The 23,644-nt window shown below is 33.9% G+C and overlaps 1 protein-coding gene and 1 pseudogene across 2 annotated transcripts in view; one reads left to right on the top strand and one right to left on the bottom strand.

Moving 5' to 3' along the window:
* ESCO1 (establishment of sister chromatid cohesion N-acetyltransferase 1) overlaps positions 1–23,644 on the top strand; it is a 54,932-nt gene that overhangs the window by 17,221 nt on the left and 14,067 nt on the right. For both annotated transcript variants that reach the window (XR_002138128.3, XM_019741208.3), the window contains exons 5-8: positions 2,060–2,174; positions 3,287–3,347; positions 4,619–4,733; positions 8,062–8,193. Coding sequence is in view for 1 of the 2 variants with exons in the window: in XM_019741208.3 (XP_019596767.3) it covers positions 2,060–2,174; positions 3,287–3,347; positions 4,619–4,733; positions 8,062–8,193 (423 nt within the window). In the remaining variant the exon portion in view is untranslated. The remainder of the gene's footprint in view (positions 1–2,059; positions 2,175–3,286; positions 3,348–4,618; positions 4,734–8,061; positions 8,194–23,644) is intronic.
* LOC109452353 (small ribosomal subunit protein eS26 pseudogene) lies at positions 6,304–7,808 on the bottom strand (annotated as a pseudogene).

Here is a 23,644-nt window from a genome sequence, read left to right as displayed (position 1 = left end):
GTGATAGTAACTAGGACTAAGTAGTGAGTGGTAGTAGTATTGAGTTATAAGTGTGGCTGCTTGCAGAGATGGAGTGGCTTTCAACTCAGTGTGTTTTATCAGCAAACTTATAGCTTATACTCCAGGTATAGCTGGAGAGTGTATCTTCTAATTCCTCGCTGCATACATTACCTGTCAAAACTCAAAAGGCAGCTTGTGGAGAATATATTAAAGGATAAGAAATATAATTCATTTCTTTGGACTAAACTGTACAAGAACAGATGTTTATTTAGGTCACATTATTTTAACTTTTATTATTGCTTTTACTAAAATGTGCTTTGGATTTATACAGTCCCTCTGTCTTGAGGAACATTATGAGAAACATTCCTATGAAACTTGTGTTAAAAATTTTATTTACACTTGAAAATTCTTAATTTTCAAACATTCAGAGTACTACACAGACTAACATTACACTAGTTTCTACTCAAATTTGACAAAAATTAACATTTTATTGAATTCACGTGTTTTAAAGTAAGAAAAGCACGTTATAAAGACCATACCTCCTCTTTCCATTCACCTCTCTCCTGAGAGTTAAATGTATTCCTGAAGTTGGTGTGGATCTTTGCTGTTTTTATTTTTATGATTTTACTGTGTGTGTGTGTGTGTGTGTGTGTGTGTGTGTGTGTGTCCATAGCCATAAAGGATATTTAGCATTGTTTGTGTTTTACATGTTTACGTAAATGCTGACATAGTTTGTGTGGGTAGGAGAATGTGAAAACAAAGCTTACATCATTTAAAAACTTTTTTATGGCTACGTGTAATTTTGCTCTTTTAATTATATGGTGTTGTCAATCTTAGTTAGCAGTGCTGAGAAATGATGATTGATAAGGCATTGGGCCTTCTGTGAATTCTTTGGGCTAAATTTAAATTATTTGGATTATATGAATCTTAAAGGTCAGTTATGATTATTTGCACCAATTTACTTCCTCTTAATAGAGATTAATTAGTAACATATCACTGTACTTGTTTTTAATTTTTCTGTTTCTTAATGACAAAATATTCATTTTTTTTAGAAATATATTCAAAAATAATGTTACATGTTCATTGTAAATTCAGTCGCAATACAGATAGATGTATACATATATGTGGAAAGTAATTTCCTTCCTTATTTCCATTTCTTTGAGTGCCAGTGTTGATAGAGATTGGAGTGTTTTCTTTTGCTAGTCATTGAGTTTCTGCTTTGACAAGGTTCTGATTTAGGGGCTCTTAGGAATACAGAGATAAATATATTAGAGTCTTTGCTCCTTAAGAGTTATAGGAAATGAATCAAAAACAATTCAAACTAGGAAGTGATAAGGGCATGAAAGAGGTAGCTATTAAGTAGATGGAGAATTATTCCAAATTTGGGGAAAGGGGATGGGGAAGCTTGGAGAAGGCTTCATGGCATAGGTTAATATTTAAGTAATGAGTTGAGTTTTTATGGGAAGAAAGGTGTTCCAGATCAGCACTATGCAGTAGAAATATAATGTGAACCACATATATCATTAAAAATTTTCTGGTAGCCACTCTAAAAAATAATAAACTAGTAAAATTAATATATTTAATTAACCTGTCATAAAAATGCTGTTATTTTAATGTGATCAATTTTTAAAATTGAGATATTTTACCTTTTTTTGTACTGTCTTAAAAATCCAGTGTGGTTTACATTTATAACAAAGCAGTCATACTAACCACATTTTAAGTGCTCAGTAGTCAGATGTTGCAGTGGTTACTGTATGGGGCAGTGCAGGTTTAGATAGATAAAACTCAGAAAAAGTGTCAGGCAAATATGAAATATACTATGGGAGAGGTAAGTTTTTCAGTTTAGCATGAAGGGGAATAATGGGAGCTGATGCGGACAGGGTAGCTTGTGGGGAGATTGTGCAGAGACTTTTATGGCATATCTAGGTGAATTACTCCAAATATAAAGTTATTACCTTAAATTTTCTTAGTATGCTAAAATTCACTGAAAGTATATTGGGATAAGACCCAAAGATTGTTACATAAAAGCAAATATTAATATTTTGAATTATGTTTTCAGAATTTCAGCCATTGTTTGGAATCTAAGCTTGAAAACAATCCAGTGGAAAATAACACTGCTGTTTCAACTCTGCTCAGTCAAGCAAAAGTTGATACCGGGGAGAGTAAATTTCCAGGTAACACTTTGAAAATATTATTTGGATTTCACAGTGTTCGGAGATATTTTTATCAGTATAACAGGAAACCATATGGGCTACCAGATAGGCCTGTTACATCCTTCTTAACTGCTTATGTTTTTCAAATGTGTGATTATCACCATTATTTGGGAGAGAATTGCTTCTGTTTATTGGCTTGTTTAAAGTATTTAGGTCTGATTCTTTGACTTCCTACCAAAAGTTGTTTTGTTTATTTTAAATCTTTTGTTTGTCAGTTCCTCTTTGGAGAAGGGTTACTTAATGAATTGCTTAAGTTAGTGGTAGCAACTTATTTCTCAAATATAAATAACTATTTGTGCTTTACCACTTCAGGTTCTTTAACCCTCAGTTACTCAATTTTTATTTTAGTGATTCTGTCTTTGAATTAAAGATATAAATGCTGCAGTTTGTCCACTTATACCGTACAAAAATTTGTTCTTGTAACCTTGTGAAAAAATTTCGGCAATAATGTCATTTGAGCTGTTGGATGGGGATTTATCTATATCAGATGAAGCACACCAAGCGATACAGGAAAGAAATTCCTAATTCCTGTTGTTTCTCTCTGCTAAAGGAAAGGTATACTTGGAGCAAAATATTGAGGTCAGATAATTTCTTCCAGGTTAAATGGGTATCGTTTAACCTTTTCTCTTAGTGGGGGGAGGAGGGAGTATAATACGAAAATGGGAAATGCATTTATGCATTAGAAAATAAAATGATTATTGCATTATTCATTAATGTGATTAAACTCCAGAGACTAGTTTGTTTTTAAACAAAAATGTTTTAATTTGTTTCCATTTAGAGATTGTATAATTAATTATGGTGGCATTTAAACTATTGTTCAGTGTTACTATTTATTGGTAAACTAAAGGCAAACTGTTAATTTGTCATTAGATCTCTGTGCTACTCTCTAGAGTCTTCTGCCTCTTATCTGAAGAGTAATTTCTAGAAAGAGGGCTCTAATTTTATCAAATTTTCTTTAATAAAAATAAAACATTTAGTGCATTGGGTTTTTTCTTTCTGTAAAATGATTTTCAACTATTAGATGGAGAGCTAGTACAATGCTTAATACGTAACTCATCTTGATTAAATTACAGGTTCAGCTCCCAAACAGCTCAGTATACTCAATAACCAAACATCTAAGACCATTGATAACAGGTAAGGTATTAGTTTAATATAAATGTAAATATGACAACAGTTAAAAGATAAACTGAGGCATATTACAAATTTTAAGAGTTTATTTGAGCAAAAATCAATTAGAATTGGGTGGCATTCAATCTAGTAGCTAGAAAGGATCTCCAAGGAGCTGTACAAAATGAAAGACTTATAGGCTGAAGTGAGGGGGAACAAGGAAGTTATACTTGCAGAAAAGGCTGGTTCGTTATTTCAAAGTTACTTTCCTTTAGGGGATGGCAGGGGTCTGTCAGGCAAATTACTTAACTAGTGCTGATCAGGTGATTCCCGATTGACTGGTTTAAGATTCCATTGCTGAGAGAGCTGAAACTGTAATTAAGTTTCAGTTTGATGAATTGGGGCTTAGCATAAAGGACTCCATTTTGGGCCTGCCATCTTGTAATTAACCAGAATTTAAGGATTTTAATGTGTAAGTTTTGAGCGTGATGGATTTTCCCTAAAAAGTTGTGCCTAGTAACTTAGTTTTTCACATAAAAAGTGATACAAATACTCTTTTCATTATATATTTTTTTCTATGCCTGTACATACTGTTTTATAGCTTTTGTTTTTTTTACTTCATGTATTATGGGCATCTTTCTTTCTTAGAACCTCATTCTTTTGAAATCTGCATTAGATTTCCTTGTGTGAATGTTTTATTTATTTAATAGTTCTCCACTTTATAGGCATTTTGGTTTTTCTAGTTTATTTCTATCAAAAAAAAGTCCTGTGAGAAATACAAATATCTTTGCCCATTTGTGTGACTATATGTAGGATAAATTTTATAGCTATGGGACTTAACCAGTTGTTGGTAAATTTCCTTCCAAAGTGGTTGTGTCTTTTTATTGTTTGAGCAAGAGTTTGAGAAAGCTCCGTTCCTCAAACCTCTCAAAACACTGGGTATTATAAACGTGTAAACGTGTTTCAAGTAAATTAAAAACTTTTTGTTCTGTCTTTAATGTCAGAATTAAATTAAATCTGATTTATTTTACCTTACAGATTACTGAAAACAGATTACAGATTAACTCAGATACCTAAAACTGTGAAACTTATTCAGACTATCATAGGTGCTGCAGTTTTTTGTTGTTGTTGAAAATTAGTGTTCTTGGGTTTTCCACTCCTGATTTTTAAAATGTTAGTATTTTCCCCTTGGAGTTGAAATTTGTCAGTGTTGTATAGAAAATAATTTTTATTTTTTCTTCCAGTAATTTGAAGTGATATTGATCTATAACACTTAATAGTATTTTATTTTTTTAAAGGGAGACACCACCAAATCATTCTTGGCCTAAGTGTAATTCCCATTTGGAGATAACAATTCCAAAGGACTTGAAATTAAAAGAAGCAGAGAAAGCTGATGAAAAACAGTTGATTATAGTAAGCATACAACTTGATCTTCTTGATGAAGTGTTGTCATAAGCATCTTATTTATGCACGTTGTTAAAGAATGAATTCATTTCTCTTTTCTAAAGAGCCTTTTTGTCACCATAAATGTTTATTACGAAAATATTCCTAATATTACAAATTTCTCCCCAAACCCACAAGTAGTGAGTCCATCGTAACAAATAACAAAAACTCAAATTTCCATACTTAAGTGTTATTTATAACAGATTGATACTTTATTTTACATTCATTACTTTCTGAAATATGTCATTTAATCTAACTTTTAGTAGTTGGTTTAAATATTAAAATAACATGGAGCTTAATGTAAAATGATTTTAAATATCTACGTTATAATTTTAAAACTACATTTTATAGGAATATAAACCAGTAATTAATTGAAATAGAACATAGGTACTTTACAGTTTTTGGTTGCAAGGTGGAAAAGAGGGGGAGAAATTTTGACTGATTAAAAATCTAATTTGATTGAGTGAACACAATATAAAAAAATGAAGGGACCCAATATAATCGGGACATTTATTGTAGTTCCAGTCAACATAATCAGGATTTTTTTGGGGATTGGATGATTGATTATAACTTTAATATGGGAGAATAACTTTGTAAGAATTGTCTAGAAATTTTTTAGAAGGATTAGTGAGGAAAAAAGTTGTTTTATAAAGTTTAGTAGTTTCTGTTGTCAAATCAGTGTGATAGTAAAACAGAATTAGACAAGTAGACTCTAGAGCTACACTGTCCAATACAGTAGCCACATGTGGCTTTGAACACTTGAAATGTGGCTTGGCAGAATAAGATATGTTCTAAGTGTAAATATGTATACCGCATTTCAAAGATGGTTACAAAAAAGGAATGTAAAGCTATCACTAATAGATTTTTAAAATTAATACATGTTGAAATTACAGTATTTGTGAAATGTTTTGTTAAATGTATTATAAAATTAATTTCACCTGTTTGCTTTTGTGTTCTTTAATGTGGCTACTGGAAAATTTTAAATCGCATTTCTGTTGGATAGGGCTCGTCAAGAATTGATGATGATGGTAATGATCATGATAGCAGTGAATACTTTTTGAATGTATTTTTCCATGTTCTGCGCTCATGTTAACTAAGTTAAGCCTTATAAAGAAAAAAGCATGAGATAGGTACTACTCTATATCTCATTTATGGATGAGGAAACGGGGGCAGAAATGCTTACTCATTACTGTGAAAATTTCCTGCTTGAAAGAGGTATTTGTATACCAATGTTCATTATTCACAATAGCCAAAAGGTGGAAGCAATGAAAGTATCCATCAGTGGATGAATGGATAAACAAAATACTGTGTATTTATATATACAGTGGAATATTATTCAGCCTTAAAAAGGAAGGAAGACACATGCTAAAATATAGTTGAACCTTGAGGACATTAAGCTAAGTGAAATAAGCCAATCACAAAAAGACAAATACTGTATGATTCCACTTCTGTGAGATACCTAGCGTAGTCAAATTCATAGAGTGGTAGAGGGCGCAACTCACTGGCTTACGTGGGAATCGAACTGGCTACCTTGGCGTTAGGAGCATGGTGCTTCAACCACCTGAGCCACTGGCGGGCCCCTAAATTTTGTTCTTAAAATTAGATCATATTGTTGAAATTTTCTTGTCAAATAAGAACAAGAATAGGAAACATTTCATAAACAGTATAAGCATGAATTACTGGAGAACACGTGATTATAGTCAGTGTTTGGTACTTATTTGATATAAAGATAATAGGAAAAATCTAATTTTACCTTAAAGAGTTTCTGGTGACATTAAAATATTCTTTAATATCTGCAAACTAGAATAAAACCATTAAAGAGAACAGACTTTGAAGCCATTAAAAAGAGTCTGTAAAGCACTATTTTCTCTAAACTTTGGCAGTATAATTACTGCTGATAAAAATGCATATTCTCATTTGTAGAATATTTGCTGTTTGGGGCTTTAGGACTAAGATTGTAGTGTCAAAGGTATTTTTCAATTCCTGTCAATTGTTTTTTTTTTTTTCCAACACAATGTATATTTTAATCAAAACCTCCGAGCAACTAGTTTAGCTTAATTTAGAAAACAAACAACCTAAAAGCAAAGCCAGTTCTTAGCAATCCATTCCTAAATGAGTTTTAAAAATAAACATATATATCCCTAATCGATAACTTTCCATTTTCTGAATTCTAGGACAATAAACCGTTATCATGCTGGTGAAATAATTTTATGAAATTAAGGATCTGGATACAGATCCCCTTAAAACCTATCCAAGGCATGTGCTTTCTTTTAGTCTTTGTGTCCCTCCACCAGGGGTGTGCAGACCTTAGTCTCTGTCACCTCCTGATGTGTTCCTCACTCAAAGACACTGTTTTTCCTTACTCTCCTAGTTCCTCTCTCCCATTTCAAAAACACCAGCTAGACAGGTTAAATTAACTTAACACTCACAGATGCCTTAATCCCTTTTTTTCCATATAGCTATGCAAACTGGGGAGGCAGAAGATACAGATACAAAAGACACCCAAGTTAAGGCATATAGATAAGTTTTCTCCCCCATGAAAAGACAATGTGGCGCTCTACACTTGAATACTTGGTAAAAGCAGTTAGTTTCTATGACATACAACCCCCACTCTAGTTGGCAACAAATATACTCAACATGCTATATGTAGTATAATTTCCATTTTATTCCCCAGAGAATATTTCTTCAGTCCTTAAGGGTTTAGCTCCTTACATGGGCTTTGGCGGAGGTAATGGGGTAGCACCCACAGGTCTAAATCGGGGTGGGGATATTTGGTCCTTCTGGGCTTCATGGGAACAGTTCCTGACTAACATGCTGTGAATGGCACAACTCACACAGTAATATTTCACATACAGCTTGGGAAGCACATAGGCATCAAAGACACTCGCTTCAGATAATGGCTGCAGCCTCTACTATGTTCTGAATGATGGTCTTCTTAATGGCCTTTTCCTTGGGCATACATTGGGCGCAGTTGGTGCAACTAGTCGGCTGCACATGGCCATGGCCCTTTTTGGCATGACCATTGTTCCTTCTTTTCTTGGTCATCTTGGAAGTGAGGACCCAAGAGAGCCTTTCAATTGTTATTAAATGCTAGTGATCATATTACTAAAATGGAAACAATTGTTAATAAAATTGCACACAGATTTTTAAGATTAACATCTTCAGTTTTGTAATCAACATTGAATGTTATTATAGGTTAAACACTTCTAACAATGTTCACATTATAACTTTAGAGGCTAATATTCTGAAATTATTCTTTTGGGAGAAAAAAACCCTCTTGTTTGTTTTTTACAAATAGGATGCAGGACAGAAAAGATTTGGAGCAGTTTCCTGTAATGTGTGTGGCATGCTTTACACAGCTTCAAATCCAGAAGATGAAACACAGCATCTGCTCTTCCACAACCAGTTTATAAGTGCTGTAAAATATGTGGTAAGTGGAATTCATGACTTCTAAAATGCAGAATCAGATAATTAGGTCAGGATCTTAAAGAGGTGAACTGCCAAATTTAAGTCATTGAAGCATTTCTGCTTTTAGGAAACGATAATATGTATGTATGTATGTATGTGTACACACACACACACACACGCACACACACACAGCTTTGTAATATATATACTGGCTTTTTAAAAACAAAGCCAAAGATAAAACCAGCTAATTTGGCTGGTGTATGTTGTGGGATTATTTATTTAGATTATATTTTTAAAATAGTTATTGCATCTCTTCTCATGTAACAAGTAATGCTGTTCAACTTGAGTATATTTGAAGTCTCCTTTAATTTTAATAATTATGAGCTATTTAATAAGTCTGTTTAATATTCAGATAGCTTGGCACTTTTTATTTGGGGGTTGATAGTGATATATGTATATTATACCACCAAATAGATATTGTTGGTTTTTTTTTACTTTGTTATCATGAGAGTTTTTCTTTATAAAATTAAAAAAGAAAAATTCTTGAAGGTGAAGACCTCAGAATTTATAGAATACTAGGAAAAAGAATTCCACAAAGTAGATGTTTTAGTGTATATATTTTTAATGTATGTACATTTGAGGCATAATGGGTATTATTTAATATTTGTTTCTGGAAATAGCAAAATTTTAAATAATTTTGAACCATTTTAGATATCTTGTGAAAAATAGTAATTTAATGTAATTGTTTACCCATATCTGAAATGGAATCAATTTTTATTCTATACATGTTACCTTCAGTACTGTACACTCACATAATAAGACCTCCAGGATATCTGAACTGAGATCACCAATTCATTTCATATAGGCTTTTATACAAGCACCAGGTGTTGGATTAAAGATCTTTATTGGCTTCAGTTAAAGTTATAGTCTTACCTTTGGTTGAAGGGTTCATATTCATTATTTCATTTATCCAGTTACTTCTACCCAAGATAGGTGGGGTTTTCTTTTTGTGGTTCCCTACTGTAGTAACCCTTTATATTCTTTATTTCGTCTGCCGTTTCCACACACACACACACACACACACACACACACATACACACTCACACTCCTACCACTTAACTAAATAAAATATTAGGTACATGGACATAGAATATCTATAGCTTAGATATCGATTTATCATTTGAAATTTGTACTTTTCCAATTTGACTACATTAATGTCCTTACAACTTGAAAAGAAAAACAGTTCTATCAGATACCTAAATTATAGAATACTTCTGGGGCAAAATTATTTCAGTTTATTTTACATACATGAATCTGGTAGAAGTTAGTTTAAATGAGTTCTCAGTTTACATTATATGATTCTTGTCATCAGTTTCCTAAAATTATAAAAAGATTAGGTTTAAATGGCTTGATTCTTCACCTGAAGGGAAATCCTTAATTTCTGAGAGAAACAGTAAAGAAATCAGTCAGGAAATACGTACTCTGCTCTCCACAGTACCAAGAGAAGTTGGCTTATGGAACAAGGTGGAGTCATCACCTACTAAACAAATTCTAGCTCTTGAAAAACTAAAGCTGTGTAGTAACTTAGGGAAGATTGATTTTTGCCCCACCTGCCCTATTCCCCCCTCTTCCCTTGATGGGACGGAGCTATGGGTTTTTTTAAATTTATTTTTGAAATAAGCTCATGAGAAGGAATTGAGTTTAGCAGTTGGTCATCCTTTGCTAACACTGAGGCCAGTATTCTTATCTTTTGCTGTTTTTAAATGTAGTCTAAGGTAGAATCTCCTCCAGAACATTGTAGCATTGTTTTTTAGTGTATGGAGGGAATGAAAAAAACATACCTATATTAAAGATGTTCTGCTCTGATCACAGCTGTGGATTTTAGGCTGTGACATTAAACATTTATTGGGCACCAGTATGGTGCTTTTGCATTCAGCACTCTTTTTTTTTTCTTTTTTATTGAGGTATAGTTGAATATGAAGCACTTTCTTTTTTCTTAATCTTTTTTTAATTGGGTAATGTTGCGGAACAGTGTGTTTCTCCAGGACCCATCAGCTCCAAGTCGTCCTTCAGTCTAGTTCTGGAGGGCATAACTCAGCTCCAAGTTCAGTTGCCATTTTCAGTCTTTAGTTGTAGGGGGTGCAGCCCACCATCCATGTGGGAATTGAACCGGCAACCTTGTTGTTGAGAACTTGCGCTCTAAGCAACTGAGCTATCGGCCGCCCCTCTGGAAGCTCAGCGGCAGCTTGTTGTCTTCAGTCTAGTTGTGAAGGGCGCAGCTCACCGGCCCATGTGAGAATCGAACTGGCAACCCTGTTGTTCAGAGCTCGCGCTCTAACCACTTGAGCCATCCGGCCGCCTCTGAAGCACTTTTTAAGTGTTTGACAAAACATCTAGTTTTTTTCATGCCAATTTTATCTGTTGTGTATGTTTCTCGGAGAGAAGCACATAGAAAAGAAGTCATTTGGTCTCTGGCTTTAATTCATTTTAAATAGACAGTGTTCAGGGACTGGAAATAAAGTTTTGTTCTATTTAAGACTATTTAAAAATAGAATAAATTTCAATATATGGTGATGGAAAGAGAGAACTGACTGGGTAGTGAACACATAGTGTGATATATAGATGATTTATTACACTTGAAATCTGTGTAACTTTACTAGCAATTGTCACCCCAATAAACTTTAATTTAAAAAAAGATAGAATAAATTAGAACAATGAGTTTTACTTTTTAAGTTTTAATCAAATATTCTCTAGAAAATAAGCAGCTTTTCCTTATGGTAAAAATTTTCCCTTAGTAATAATCTATGACAGTTAAAAATGGCTAAAGACCTGTTTTCAAAAGATGAAAATAATATTTAAATTATATAGTCATGATAGAAATTGATGCCCATAGAACCCATTTTGACTGACTAAATATTTTCTTTTTCTTATCCTCTTTGGCTTGCACTGGGGGAGAGAGTGAAGGTGCTCGCTTTCTTTATTCCTTCACTTTACCCCATCTGCTTCATTGACACTATTTGAGAAAATGCATTTTACCTGACTTATTAGAAACTATTTAGGAAGGAGCCTCTGAATGCTTCAGGGGGAGTCTGTACTCTGAGTTAGATCTGGGAACACTTCAGTTTTTGTTCATGAACTAAGGTACTGTTTCCTAAAGGTGTGAAGAGAAAGCAGGAAAAATTCCCCCTAGAACACTGAGCCATGTTGCCAGGCCAGGAACCTATCCAGAACTAAGCTGTATTTTGAGCTCCCCCTCCCTTCTGCTTCCCCCCTCCGCCCCCACTCCGGTGCAGACCATTGTTTCTCAGTCTAGTTGTATAGAACACAGCTTCTTGGCCCATGCTGGTTTTAGGAGCCTTGCGTTCCCCCCTCACCAGGCTGAGGCAGTCAGTAGCCGGTCATCGGTGGACCGCTTACAGCAGCTCACAGCAGCTCACAGCAGCTCTCACTGGCTGTGGGCAGCACACAGCAGCCCCGCTCCAGGGAGAACTATTGTTCACAATCTTAACTGTAGAGGGTGCAGCTCACTGGCCCATGTGGGAATCGAACCAGCGACCTTGGTGTTAGGAGCATGGCGCTCCAACCACCTGAGCCACTGGGTCAACCCCTATTTTGAGCTTTTAGTAATACAGGAGAGGAATAGTGTTTGGGTTGTTTGCAGAGAAGCTGCTAACTTAGTCCTTTTTTCCTCTATCCTTCCTTATCTCCTTTGAAATAATATCTGATAGCTCTGTGGAGGGCCCAACTCTCAGGGTATATGACAATGCCCTTGCCTTCAAGTTTAGGAACAAAGCCTGAAAGAAATGAAAAGTTAACAATAAGAGATTTAAGTAAGTATTAAAGCAATAAATCAGTATTAACTATTAAATCATAAATTAGCTTTGCAATTTTGAAGTGATAATTGCAAGTGCAATGATCAGATAGAGCAGTGGTCAGAAGAGGGGCTTTGTTTTCATGGATGAAGAAGAGTTACGATTTGATTTTTTTAAAATTGGACATAAGGTGATCACGTATGCTTGATAGCATTGTACAACTAATGAGAAAGCTTAACATCTTGCGGGGAATAATGAGATCTTTTTTTACTGAATCAGGGTTTTGTAGGTAATAAGACTAGAAAAATGTATTAAATCAGATTGTGATATTTTGATTTTGAATGCCAGGTGGACTTTTTTCTGTTCTTTTAGATGTTGAAGAATTTTGAGCATTGTGAATCATATAGTTAAGTTTAAATGTTGAAATAATATTTTGGTGGAGTGTAAGGAGAGAATGTATGAGGTGTTTATAATACTGAATTACTCATGGCATTGGTAGAAATGGGGAAAATATTTATGACAAGGAAAATTTTGAAGAAAGATTTGACAGAACCCTCATTGGCTACAGAGTTGCACTATCCAGTACAGTAATACTAAACATAGTGCTATTCCTTAGTTACACAAGTCAGTGCTCAATAACCACATTACTAGAGGTGGCTGCTGTATTACTGTAGATGTGTAGAACGTTTTTGTTGTCACAGAGAGTTCTTTTGCACAGTGCTGTGACAAAGCTGACTGAGGGAACCTGTGACCCAATAATCCTTAATTTCTTTTCTGTGAAATTTGAATACAGATGAATTTACTTCCGTAGACTTTTTCTATCTTCCTTTTGAAGATCATTAGGAAAAAAAGGTAACTGAGTATTAAAGAGAAGTAAATAGTAGAGCAGGAATAGAGATTTAAAGTCTTGAGCATGGAAAGGAATCAGGCAAAACAGCTTTGGCCCTTAGAACTGTGTTTTGGCATCACTGGGGAATAGGGAGCAGGTATTTTTGTAGGAGGGACTCAGAGCCAGATCAGAGAATTTGGTCTGAGTTGCATTGAGTTTCCCAGCTTAAAGGTAAGGCTGTGATAACCTGTTGAAAGTAGAGAAATAGTCTTTAGAAACAGATAGGAATTTGTTACATAAAAATTACCAAACATTTGATATTTCAAATTTTGTTTCTGTCTTCCCTGACCCTGATTTTCCTTTTTCTGCTTCATTGTGTCTTGAAGACTTAGAATATTGTGGTATTTAAATATAGGATGAGAGCAGCACTTCCAAATCTTAATCAGAAAGTAATTTTGTTTTGGGGTCGGGGGAGCCATATAATGGATAAAAAATGCATTTAGAGTAAATGTTACATGCACCAATTTTTATATTTTATTTTTTTAGCTGTTTTTATTGGTTTTATTAAAGTCTGATATTTAGAAAGGACTCTTACAAAATGTATAGTTTATAGAATACAGCTAATATATAATTTTTAACATATAATTTCCAGTAGAATTATGTAAGACCAGAGTATATTCTTTCATTTACTTATGCCAACTATTTTTAAAAAGCATTTTTTATTTTTCAGTTACAGTTGACAAAACAATTGTTATATTCTAGGTATACAACATTTTTATTCTTTTTAAACTTTTGTTTACTTTAAGCGTGTTTTTCCAGGACCCATCAGCTCCAAGTCAAGTAGTTGTTTCAGTGTAGTTGTGGAGGGTGCAGTTCACAGTTGCCCATGTGGGGATTGAACCGGCAACCTTGGTGTTATGAGCACTGTGCTCTAACCAACTGAGCCAATAGGTCGCCCCTACATTTTTAGAAAGAGTTCACAAACTCTCGGAGGGAAAACCTGTAACGTTATCTAGTGGCAAATAACCTTTCCAATCTATTTTCTCTTTTTTTCCTATACTCATTATTTTTTATCGCAAGCTGAAAACTTCAGAGTAATCTTTCAGTTTTCTTTTTACTACACTCCTTATACTCAATTCATTAGTAAATCTCACCTTCAAATTAGATTTCAAGCCCTTCTACTTTTGTCATGTCCACTGCTACCGCTCTGATCCAAGCTGCCATCATTTCTTGCTTGGACCATTTGTGTAATGCTCTCCTAACTGATCTCCCAGCTTCCATGTTTCCCTACAGCCCTTCTCCACATTTTCCACAGCAGTCTTTTAAAAACTTAAATCAGATTTTATCCTTTCTGTATTTAAAATTCTCTGATGAACTCTCATCAGACTGAATAAAGTCCAGGGTATTTACTGTGGCATCAAGGCTCCACACTCTGCCTTTTCTAATCTCATCTAACACTCTTCCGCTTACTTGCTGTGCTCCTTTCATATAGCTCTTCCTTCTGTTCTTAAACCATTCCAACGATATGGCATTCTTAGTGCGATTGTACTTTACCTTTTTTCTGGAGTATTCTCTCACATCTTCACATGCTGGCTGTCTTCATTCAGGTCTTACAGTCTCAGAGATGCCCTCCTTGACCCTGAAGAAAAGAGCTCCCTCTGCCCCATCTCTATCTGTATTTTATTTTCTTTAGATCACTTACCACACTCTGAAAATTTGTTGTGTATATTTCCCACTGTTATAGAAGCTTTGTCGAAGCAGTTTTTTATAATCTGTCATGCAAAAGAGCTCCTGCCAATGAGCAGGGCCTCAACAAATAACGTTGCATTAAAGAGCGAATTTTAATCTGAAGCCACAGAACAGTGGTGAGTCTCAGTTATCTCATAAAAATGAAATTAAACCAGAAGATTTCCCTGGGCATTGGCAATTCTGATATTTGTTTATTTTAAATGATTGGGAATTGCTACTTTAAATATCTTTTGGGGACATGACATGGATCAGTTTGTGTATATTTGATACAAGTTAGGTAAAATAAAATTATTAATAAAGTACTTCAAACTATGTAAAGCAACCCAAATTTGAATTTATTGGGGCAGTTAGAGGTTTATTAACTAGGTTTGCTTATAAAATTATATACCTGACTGAATTTAGGGGCTAAAGTGGTTCATTTTTCATGAGAAAAGTAGTCTAAGTAATTTAACTCTCTTTCTTACTAAGATGTAAAAGGTTACCGTGAGTCGTTTTATGCCAGTGGTTTTTCTTCAGTTTGTGTTTAAAATTTTCTGTAAGATATATTTTCTTTTATGGATGAAAATAATGTTTCTAATCCTGTCACAGGATGTTCATCTTTCAGAGTTTCAATTTCTCTGCTGAAATCCTACTTTTCACATAGTTTGATCATTTTGTCTTTTAAAATCTTTAACACATTTACAAGAGAAAATTTTAAGTTCTTTTCTGATAATTCAAACATCTGGGTCATCACTGGGCCTGTTTCTCTCGACTTTTTTCCTCTTGATTTTGGGTCATACTTTTTCTATTTCTGTCCATGGTCTCATTAAGGGCTTTTTTTTTTCTTCTTTTTTTAAATAGACTATTTTTTGGAGCAGTTTTAGGTTCATAGCAAAATTGAGCAGAAAGTAGAGAGTTCCCATATACTCCCTACTCCCACATATGCTCAGTATCCCACACCAGAGTTGTGCATTTGTTACAATTGATGAACCTGCATTGACAGATCATTATTATCCAGAGTCCTTAGGATATATTAGGGTTCACTCTTCCATGGGTTTTGAAAGATGTATAATGACATGTACCCACCATTATAGTTTATAGAATAGTTTCATTGCCCTAAAAGTCCTCTGTTCTCCATCTTTTTGTCCTTGCCTCCCCCATAACTCCTGGCAACCATTGATCTTGTTACTGTCTCTATAGTTTTACCTTTTCTAGAATGTTATATAGTTGGAAGCATACAGTATGTAGTTTGTTTAGGTTGACTTTTTCATTTAGTAATATGCATTTAAAGTTACCCCATATCTTTCATGGCTTGATAGCTCTTTTCTTTCTAGTGGTGAGTAATATTTCATTGTTTGGATGTACCACAGTTTATCCATTCGCCTACTGAAGGAGATCTTGGTTGCTTCCAAGTTTTAGCAATTACGAATAACGCCGCTATAAACATCCCTTTGAAGGTTTTTGTGTGGACATAAGTTTTCAGCTTCTTTTTATAAATGCCAAGGAGTGTCATTGCTAGAAAGTGTGATAAGAGTATATTTAGTTTTGTAAGAAACTGCTAAACTGTTTTCCAATGTGGCTGCACCATCCTGCATTCCCACCAGCAATGAATGAGTTCCTGTTGCTCCTCATCCTTGTCAGCATATGGTGGTGTCAGTGTTCTGGGTCTTGGCCTTTCTAATAGATGTGTAGTGGTATCTGATTGTTGTTTTAATTTGCATTTCCCTGATGACATGTGATGTGGACATCTTTTCATACGCTTAATTTCCATCTGTGTATCATCTTTGAGGAGGTGTCAGTTCAGATCTTTGGCCCATTTGTTTAATTGGCTCATTTTAAATTTGTTTCCTTATTGAGTTTTCAGAATTTTTTGTGTATTTTGGATAACAACCATTTATCAGATGTCTTCTGTAAATATCTTTTCCCGGTCTGTGGCTTGTCTTCTCATATTCTTGACAGTGACTTGTGCAGAGCTGAAGTTTTTAATTTTAATGAAGTCCAGTTTATCCTTTCTTTCATGAATTGTGCCTTTGGTGTTGAATCTAAAAAGTCATCACCATATCCAAGGTTATCTGGATTTTCTCCTTTGTTATAGTCTAGGAGTTTTATAGTTTTGCATTTTATATTTAGGTTTATATCCATTCTGAATTAATTTTTGTAAAGGGTACATATATATGGTCTTTGTCTAGATCCTTTTTTGTGGTTTGGGGGCCTGTGGATGTGTAATTGTTCTAATACCATTTGTTGAAAAGATTATCTTGTCTCCTTTACTGTTACTCCTTTATCAAAGATCAGTTGACTGTATTTATATGGGTTTAGTTCTATACTTTCCATTCTGTTTCATTGATCTATTTGTTTTTTCTTTCACCAATTTAACACTATTTTGATTACTGTGGGTTTATAGTAAGTCTTGATGTCAGGTAGTGTCAGACCTGTGATTTTGTTCTCCTTCAATATTGTGTTGCCTGTTCTGTCTCTTTTGCTTCTCCATATAAACTTTAGAATCGGTCTGTTGATATCCACAAAATAATTTGCTGGGAATTTGATTGGGATTGCATTGAATCTACAGATCAAGTTGGGAAGAACTGACCTGTTGATAATATTGAGTCTTCCTACTATGTTTCCCTGAAAATAAGACCTAGCCAGACAATCAGCTCTAATACTCCTTTTGGAGCAAAAATTAATATAAGACCCGGTCGTATATAAGACCCGGTTTTATATTCTAGTAAAATAAGATTGGGTCTTATGTTAATTTTTGCTCCAAGAGACGCATTACAGCTGATTGTCTGGCTAGGTCTTATTTTCGGGGAAACACGGTATCTGTTCTGATAAGTTTTTATTGGAGGTTGGATGTTATTTATAAAAGAACAGTAAAGATTGAAGTAGATAATCCGCCTCCCCCCGCCCCCAACCAAAAAAGCTTTCCCTTCTCTCAGGCCGCTGGTAAGGGGCTGATGTCTTAGATGTAATGAGGAATTGAGATGGGTTGAAATTTCATTCATTTTGGTTTTTAGTATCTAGAGTTTGGGATCAGATACCTCTCTCCAGCAGAAATTAAGGATCTAAACTCTATAGGACACAAATCTCTCTATACTTTTCAGCCCAGCTTGGCAGATGTTCCACGGGAGAGAATTGATGGAGGATTATCTCTGTGTTTAGAGCTTCTCTAGATTTCAGACTACCATGCCCACCTTACTTATGACCATTAAATATTTGATTGTCTCAGCACAGGAGACTCTTCTCTACATCCTCTATCTATGGTCTTAAATTGTGAAGAGGCACTGAAAAATTTTTATTATTTATTATCATTGTATTACCTGCAAGAAAGAACATTTAAATACTTTGCGTTTAACGTTTTCTTTAAAGGGCATTGGATTCTTCAGACTCTGTGGAGGAAATTTTCACATTCTTTTCCTTAAAACTTTTTTAGGTGAATTAAAGGATAACATTCAAGGTTTTTTTTCAAACTTGTATTTTTTTTTTAAAATGTATAAAAGCAGTGTATGTACCTGGGAATGACAATTTAATCAGTATTGATTATAAGGTATAAAATGAAAAGGAAAAGCCTCCTCTTTCCCTACCCTATTTCTAGTCCCATTCTCTGATGATTAAGCACTTTTGTCTGTTTCAGTGTTTCTAACGTAACTAAATATATCAAGCTATGCATGTATTGCTTATATATACCTCAACCTATACATAAATGTGTTTGTGTGAAATTTTTCTTTTTCCTCCCAGTTTTTATTAGTCATATTTTTATGTTTAGTTCTGTTTGTTGCCTTTAATTTTAATATTTATAAATGACATTTGACTCCTTGATGCTTGCATTTTTCCCATCTCTATCTTCCAATTTCTTGGTAGTAACTAAGTATTGTGTTTTATAAGTACTAACTTATTTAATTCACTGTAATCCAGTGAAGTAGTTTTCATTCCTCTTTATGGGTTGCAAAACTAAGGCACAGACAGGTTAAGTTCTTGGTTTCATAAATAGAAGCTTTAGTCCTTCTAGCATGCTCTAGCTTTTCAAAAATAAATATTTATTGGATACTTAATTTACTATGCTATGAGTGTGTCAGAGTCTTGGTGCTTTTGGAGCTAATGTTCTGTGTAGTATGTCTCATTTTAGACCTTGTGGTCTAGTCATCCTAAATCCCAGATGCTTGTAGTTTCATTAATCTTGAATCAAAGAGAATTCGTCCTAGGATACAGGATTTACCATACAATTTTACTAGAGGAATCAAAGTTTTAGGGGTTCTTTAAATATTGCAGAGAACCAAAGAAGTATTACTGAAAGAGATCCTGCTGTCATAGCATACCTAAAAATAAAATGTCCATAAACATTTATAGAATTGAGTCAGATTTGCCTAAAATAAAACTTAAACTCATGTATATATTCTTTGATTCCTAATTCACTTAATGAGTAAAAAAAAAAAACTGCCAAGGGACTTTTGTTTTTCTGAATACCTTCTTTCAAACTATGACAAATTAAACAGGTTTGTTTGTTTGTTTGTAGTGGTTAAGTAATTCAAAATGGGAAACTGTAATCTGGAAATACTATAGTGATAATAAACATATCTAACAGATTTGAAGGTTAACTTTAGATAGCATTGTACTTAACTTAGACGGATCAGTTATATCATTTATGCCTGTTGACTGAACATGGATCAGTGTTGAAGATATTTTCATAGTTTTTTAAATTCCCAGAGAAATTTTTTGGAGTAAATAAATTGATACCAATTAACTTATTTTACATCTAGGAGAAATAACAATAATAAATGACATTAATTAAGGACTTCCTGTGAACCAGAGGCTGATCTAAGCATTTTATCTGTATTAAACTCCTCTAATTCTTTTAGCAGATCATGAAGTAGTTACAATTATTTTCTAAATGAGGAAACAGGCAGAAAGAAGGTTATGTTTTGCCTAAAGTCATATATACGCATATAGCTAGTATGTAATGGATTTGGCTCTAGAGTCCTTGAGTAATAAACTCGGTTTTTACTATTTTATTTGAATTTCAACAGAGTAATATTTTGTGTAAAATATAATTTAGCTCAGAGAAATAAGTTGACCTCAGACACTTTTAAACTTTTAAAGTCCTCTCAGATAATGTTTAGTGTGCTCTTTTGAATTTTTAACAGTACAAAGATTTTGAGTGGTACTTGACACATTTTAGAACATGATTACATTTCTAATTGGAAATTAAAACCCATGTTTGACATATTTTTGCCATTGTTCATCTGGCCTAAATACAGCTGCCAAATTCATCTTCATTAGGTTCAACTATAGTTATGAAATTTGGCTAAAACCTTCCTAATTTCTCCCGATTGCACCCAGGCATTCGTGTCCCTCTGCATTATGTTTCTTGTGTGTCCTCCTGGATGTATTTCTAATAATTGCCTTATAAATTCTCATCTCTATAAGCAGAATTGATCCATTCATTCTCATGTGCATGGCTTATAATTTTCTGCTTCTGTTTTTTTAGTTCATAGCATAAAATGACCAGGAATGCCTTTCCAATTCTCATCTGTATCCCTCAATCCCAGGGCAAATGCCATCTCTTCTGTTAAGAGTTTTTTTATTCCTCTTTAATCCCAATAAGGATTTTCTCTCTCCTTCTCTTAAAATCACTGTAACACTTTGCTTATACTATTTTTGCCTTCTTTTCGAGGTCCCTGCTTCAATTTCCTAACAGCTTTTTTGAAAATTAAATACATTAAATATGTACATTGATTGTAAGACTAATTTTGGATTCAGAAACATTGAAGTATAACAAAAAACTTAACTAGAAAGATGTGTTTTTTTTCGTGAGCCACTTGCTCGTTATATGACCATAGCAAGTTATGCAACTTACCACTTCAGTTTTTAAAAAATCTTTAAAAAGTGAGCAAATAATACCTTGGGGTAATTTTTTTCAAGGCTCATTTTTTTAATTCAAACATTTATGAACTATTTGCTGTATTCCAGGACTTACAGGGGTTTTAAAAAATAATAATTAAAAACATACAGTTCTTACCTTCATATGACAGGTTAGTGTGAGGAACAGGATAGGTAAACGTATTTAAATGGTATGGAAAATGCTAGAGTAATAATACATATATGATACTGTCTGAACATAGAGGAGGGATATCTGGCCAAGATTAGAAAAGTGAGGTTAATACCCGAGTACAGTCAGAAAGGACAACTAGGAGTTCCCTTGTGCCCAGACTGGTGTAGAGCAAAGGCATATTGGGCCAGCGAGATTGTACGTGCAAAGGTTGGGAAATTTTAAGTATTTCATTATGAGCCGTGACTGTATCAAACTTCAAGAGAAGAGGCTTGAAGAGGTAGGTGGAGGGCTGGATCATCAATGACCTTGTAAGACACAAAGGTATCGAGGATTAAAAGACCCAGAGGAAAATGCTTAGTAACCATAATGATGATAATAGGAGTTATTCATTGGGCATGTATTATTGTGCTAGGCACTGTGCTTAATATTTTATAGTGTTTTCTCAGCTTCTCAATAGTTCTGTGTTGTAGTCGTTTTTATATACATCTTGTAGGTTTAGAGAGGTTAAGTAACTGGCCCAAGGGCACACAGTTAGTACGTAGCAGAGCCTGGATTTGAATCTAGGTCTTTCTGATTTTTAAAGCATTCTTGACGTTTATGCTGCACTGCCTAGATCGGTGGTGTCACATGGTAGGTGCTCAGTCCATATTTCATGAGTTGACAGAATTTTTAAATTTAATTTCCGTCTAATTATTTAATGTTTTCAGTACTTTCAAGTCAGTAAAGTCACACTGACTAGAAACACATCTTTATTATTGTTGTTAATACAATAATTATTTTTGCAAAGAAATGTTCAAACGTGCATTTGAAAACGGCTACTTGGGATAAATATACTGATACTTTGATTTATCATTTTATTAAAGTAGAAAAATAGGAAATACAGATACTCTAAAAGGAAAAGAAATTAAATCACTCAGATAACATCTGTTTATATTTTGATGTATATCCTTGCTGACTTTTAAAATATTCTTTAATATAAATATTTACATTCAAAATCCATTTTAACAAAATACTTTGTTTTCAAGAGTCTATAGTTTCTTTTTCTTAAGTAGTTTTTCTGCATTTTTTATGCTTTCTGCCTGTTTAATGTCAAATGAGCGTGACTAAATTTTGAATGAGCTATCTTAATTTACTTTCATTTCCGAAGAGTTAAGATTTTAAAAAGAGATGGTTTTTAAAATGTATTTCAACATATAATAGCTGTTGAACTAAAATGTGTTTTTCAAATTAATAATTGTTTTTAATTAAAATTTGTATTGAAATACAGCATGAAAGGAAAATTAAACAAATAATGAGTGCACAGTTCAGTGATGTATTTTTACAAAGTGAACACCCTTGTAACAAGAAACATTACTAGCTTCTCAGAAGCTACTTTGTGTCCCCATTACAATCACTGCTTTTCTCCATCTCAGGTCTAACTGCTCTACCGACCAGATTCGTCTTGCATTTATTTTTCCCTTCTAAATAAATGGTATTTGAGCAAGCCTTGGGCCATTAGTAGTTTTGATGATGGGTGATTTGTATTTTCCAAAATAAAGAGTTTAAACACACACGCACACGTACACACACGCACACGTACACGCACAAATCCCCATTGTACTCGTCACCCAGCTTCAACAATTAACAATTCATGGACAGTCTTCTTTCGTCCATCCTTCCCAGTTATTTTGAAGTGAACCTTAGGCATCACATTATCAGTTTAGTAGATATTTAAAAATTCTAAAAGATGAAAAGATTACTCTTTTTTCATAAAAATGTTTTAAATAATATAACCACACCTTTAAAAAAATCAATTAATTCCTTAATATCAAATATTCCCCTCAGTGTTCAAAACTGCTCAAATATAATTTTCTATACTGTTTGTTCGAATTAAGGTCCATATATTACATTGGTTGGTATGTTTCTTAAATCTCTTTTAATCTAAAGGTTATTCCCTTATGTCTTTTTTTTCCTTGCAATGTTTGATAATTATTTTTAAAAGCTGGTTGTTGGTTTTATTTCTCAGGGTATTCTCGTTTAGCTTTTTATGAAAGTGATTAGTATGAACTTTTAAAATTGGGTATAATTTATGTAAAGTTAAACTTACAGGTTGATGAATTGTATACATCAATGGATCTATCCACCACCCAATGTATTTTGTTTTTAGTTACCTTTTTTAAATGGAAAAAGAGGAACAATCCCCTCCATTATTTAGATTCTAAAGTTTAGAGTAACTGCAACAGCACGAAACAAAAAAAAATCATTGATTGCTATTAGGAATATAAAGATTTCTGCTTTTCAGCAGTCAGATGGGTGAATTAAAACTGGGGTTTGGGAGAGCATTTGAGATCTTGGTCCTTGGCATATGTGGTCAGTTTGGCTCAAATAAATGCTTATAAAAATTTTTAAAAAAAGAAAAAGAACATTGGAGTTTGGAAAATACTACTTGCTATCAGAGGGATATGTGTAACATGTTAGAAGTAAAGGTGAGAAGTGGAATCCACTGTATTAGTATTCATATCTTTGCAAAAGACCTGTGGCTTTTTCGTTATTCCTCTGAATTGAATGTACCCTTCCCTTCAACTTCCCCATCTGCTTCAATTTCAAGCAGTAGACTTCATGTCCTCTAAATTCTCTAAAGTCAGGAGGATCATGTGATTATTGATTCCAGGGAAAAGTTAACTGCATTTGCAGCATATAAATGTCATGAGTAATGTTATTTGACAGACATTAGCCAACTTGGTTCTTTCATCTTTCTTTGTACACAATTTGAATTTATTGTTGGGGACTTTATTATAAACTTGTGTTTTCTTAGAGTAGTACATTGACGTTAGTTTGATACCAATAGGAAGGCAGAATGGAAGTTACTAAGAGTTGCGACTCTGTGTTAGGAATCATCTTACTACAACCCTTTTAACTGCCCAGTGCTAGATGTGATGACCACCATTTTGTACGTAACCTAGTTCAGGAAAGAGAATGGAAGTTCCAGTGATATTTGCCCAAGGCCATATAGCTAGTGATACCAAAAACAGGAATTTAAACCCTGAATTTTTACTCCAAAACTCTTAAAAAGTTTTCA

Source organism: Rhinolophus sinicus, chromosome 4 (assembly GCF_057876585.1).
Source record: "Rhinolophus sinicus isolate RSI-liver-muscle chromosome 4, RSI-T2T, whole genome shotgun sequence".
NCBI lineage: Eukaryota > Metazoa > Chordata > Mammalia > Chiroptera > Rhinolophidae > Rhinolophus > Rhinolophus sinicus.
This window is presented reverse-complemented; position numbering and strand designations above follow the sequence as displayed.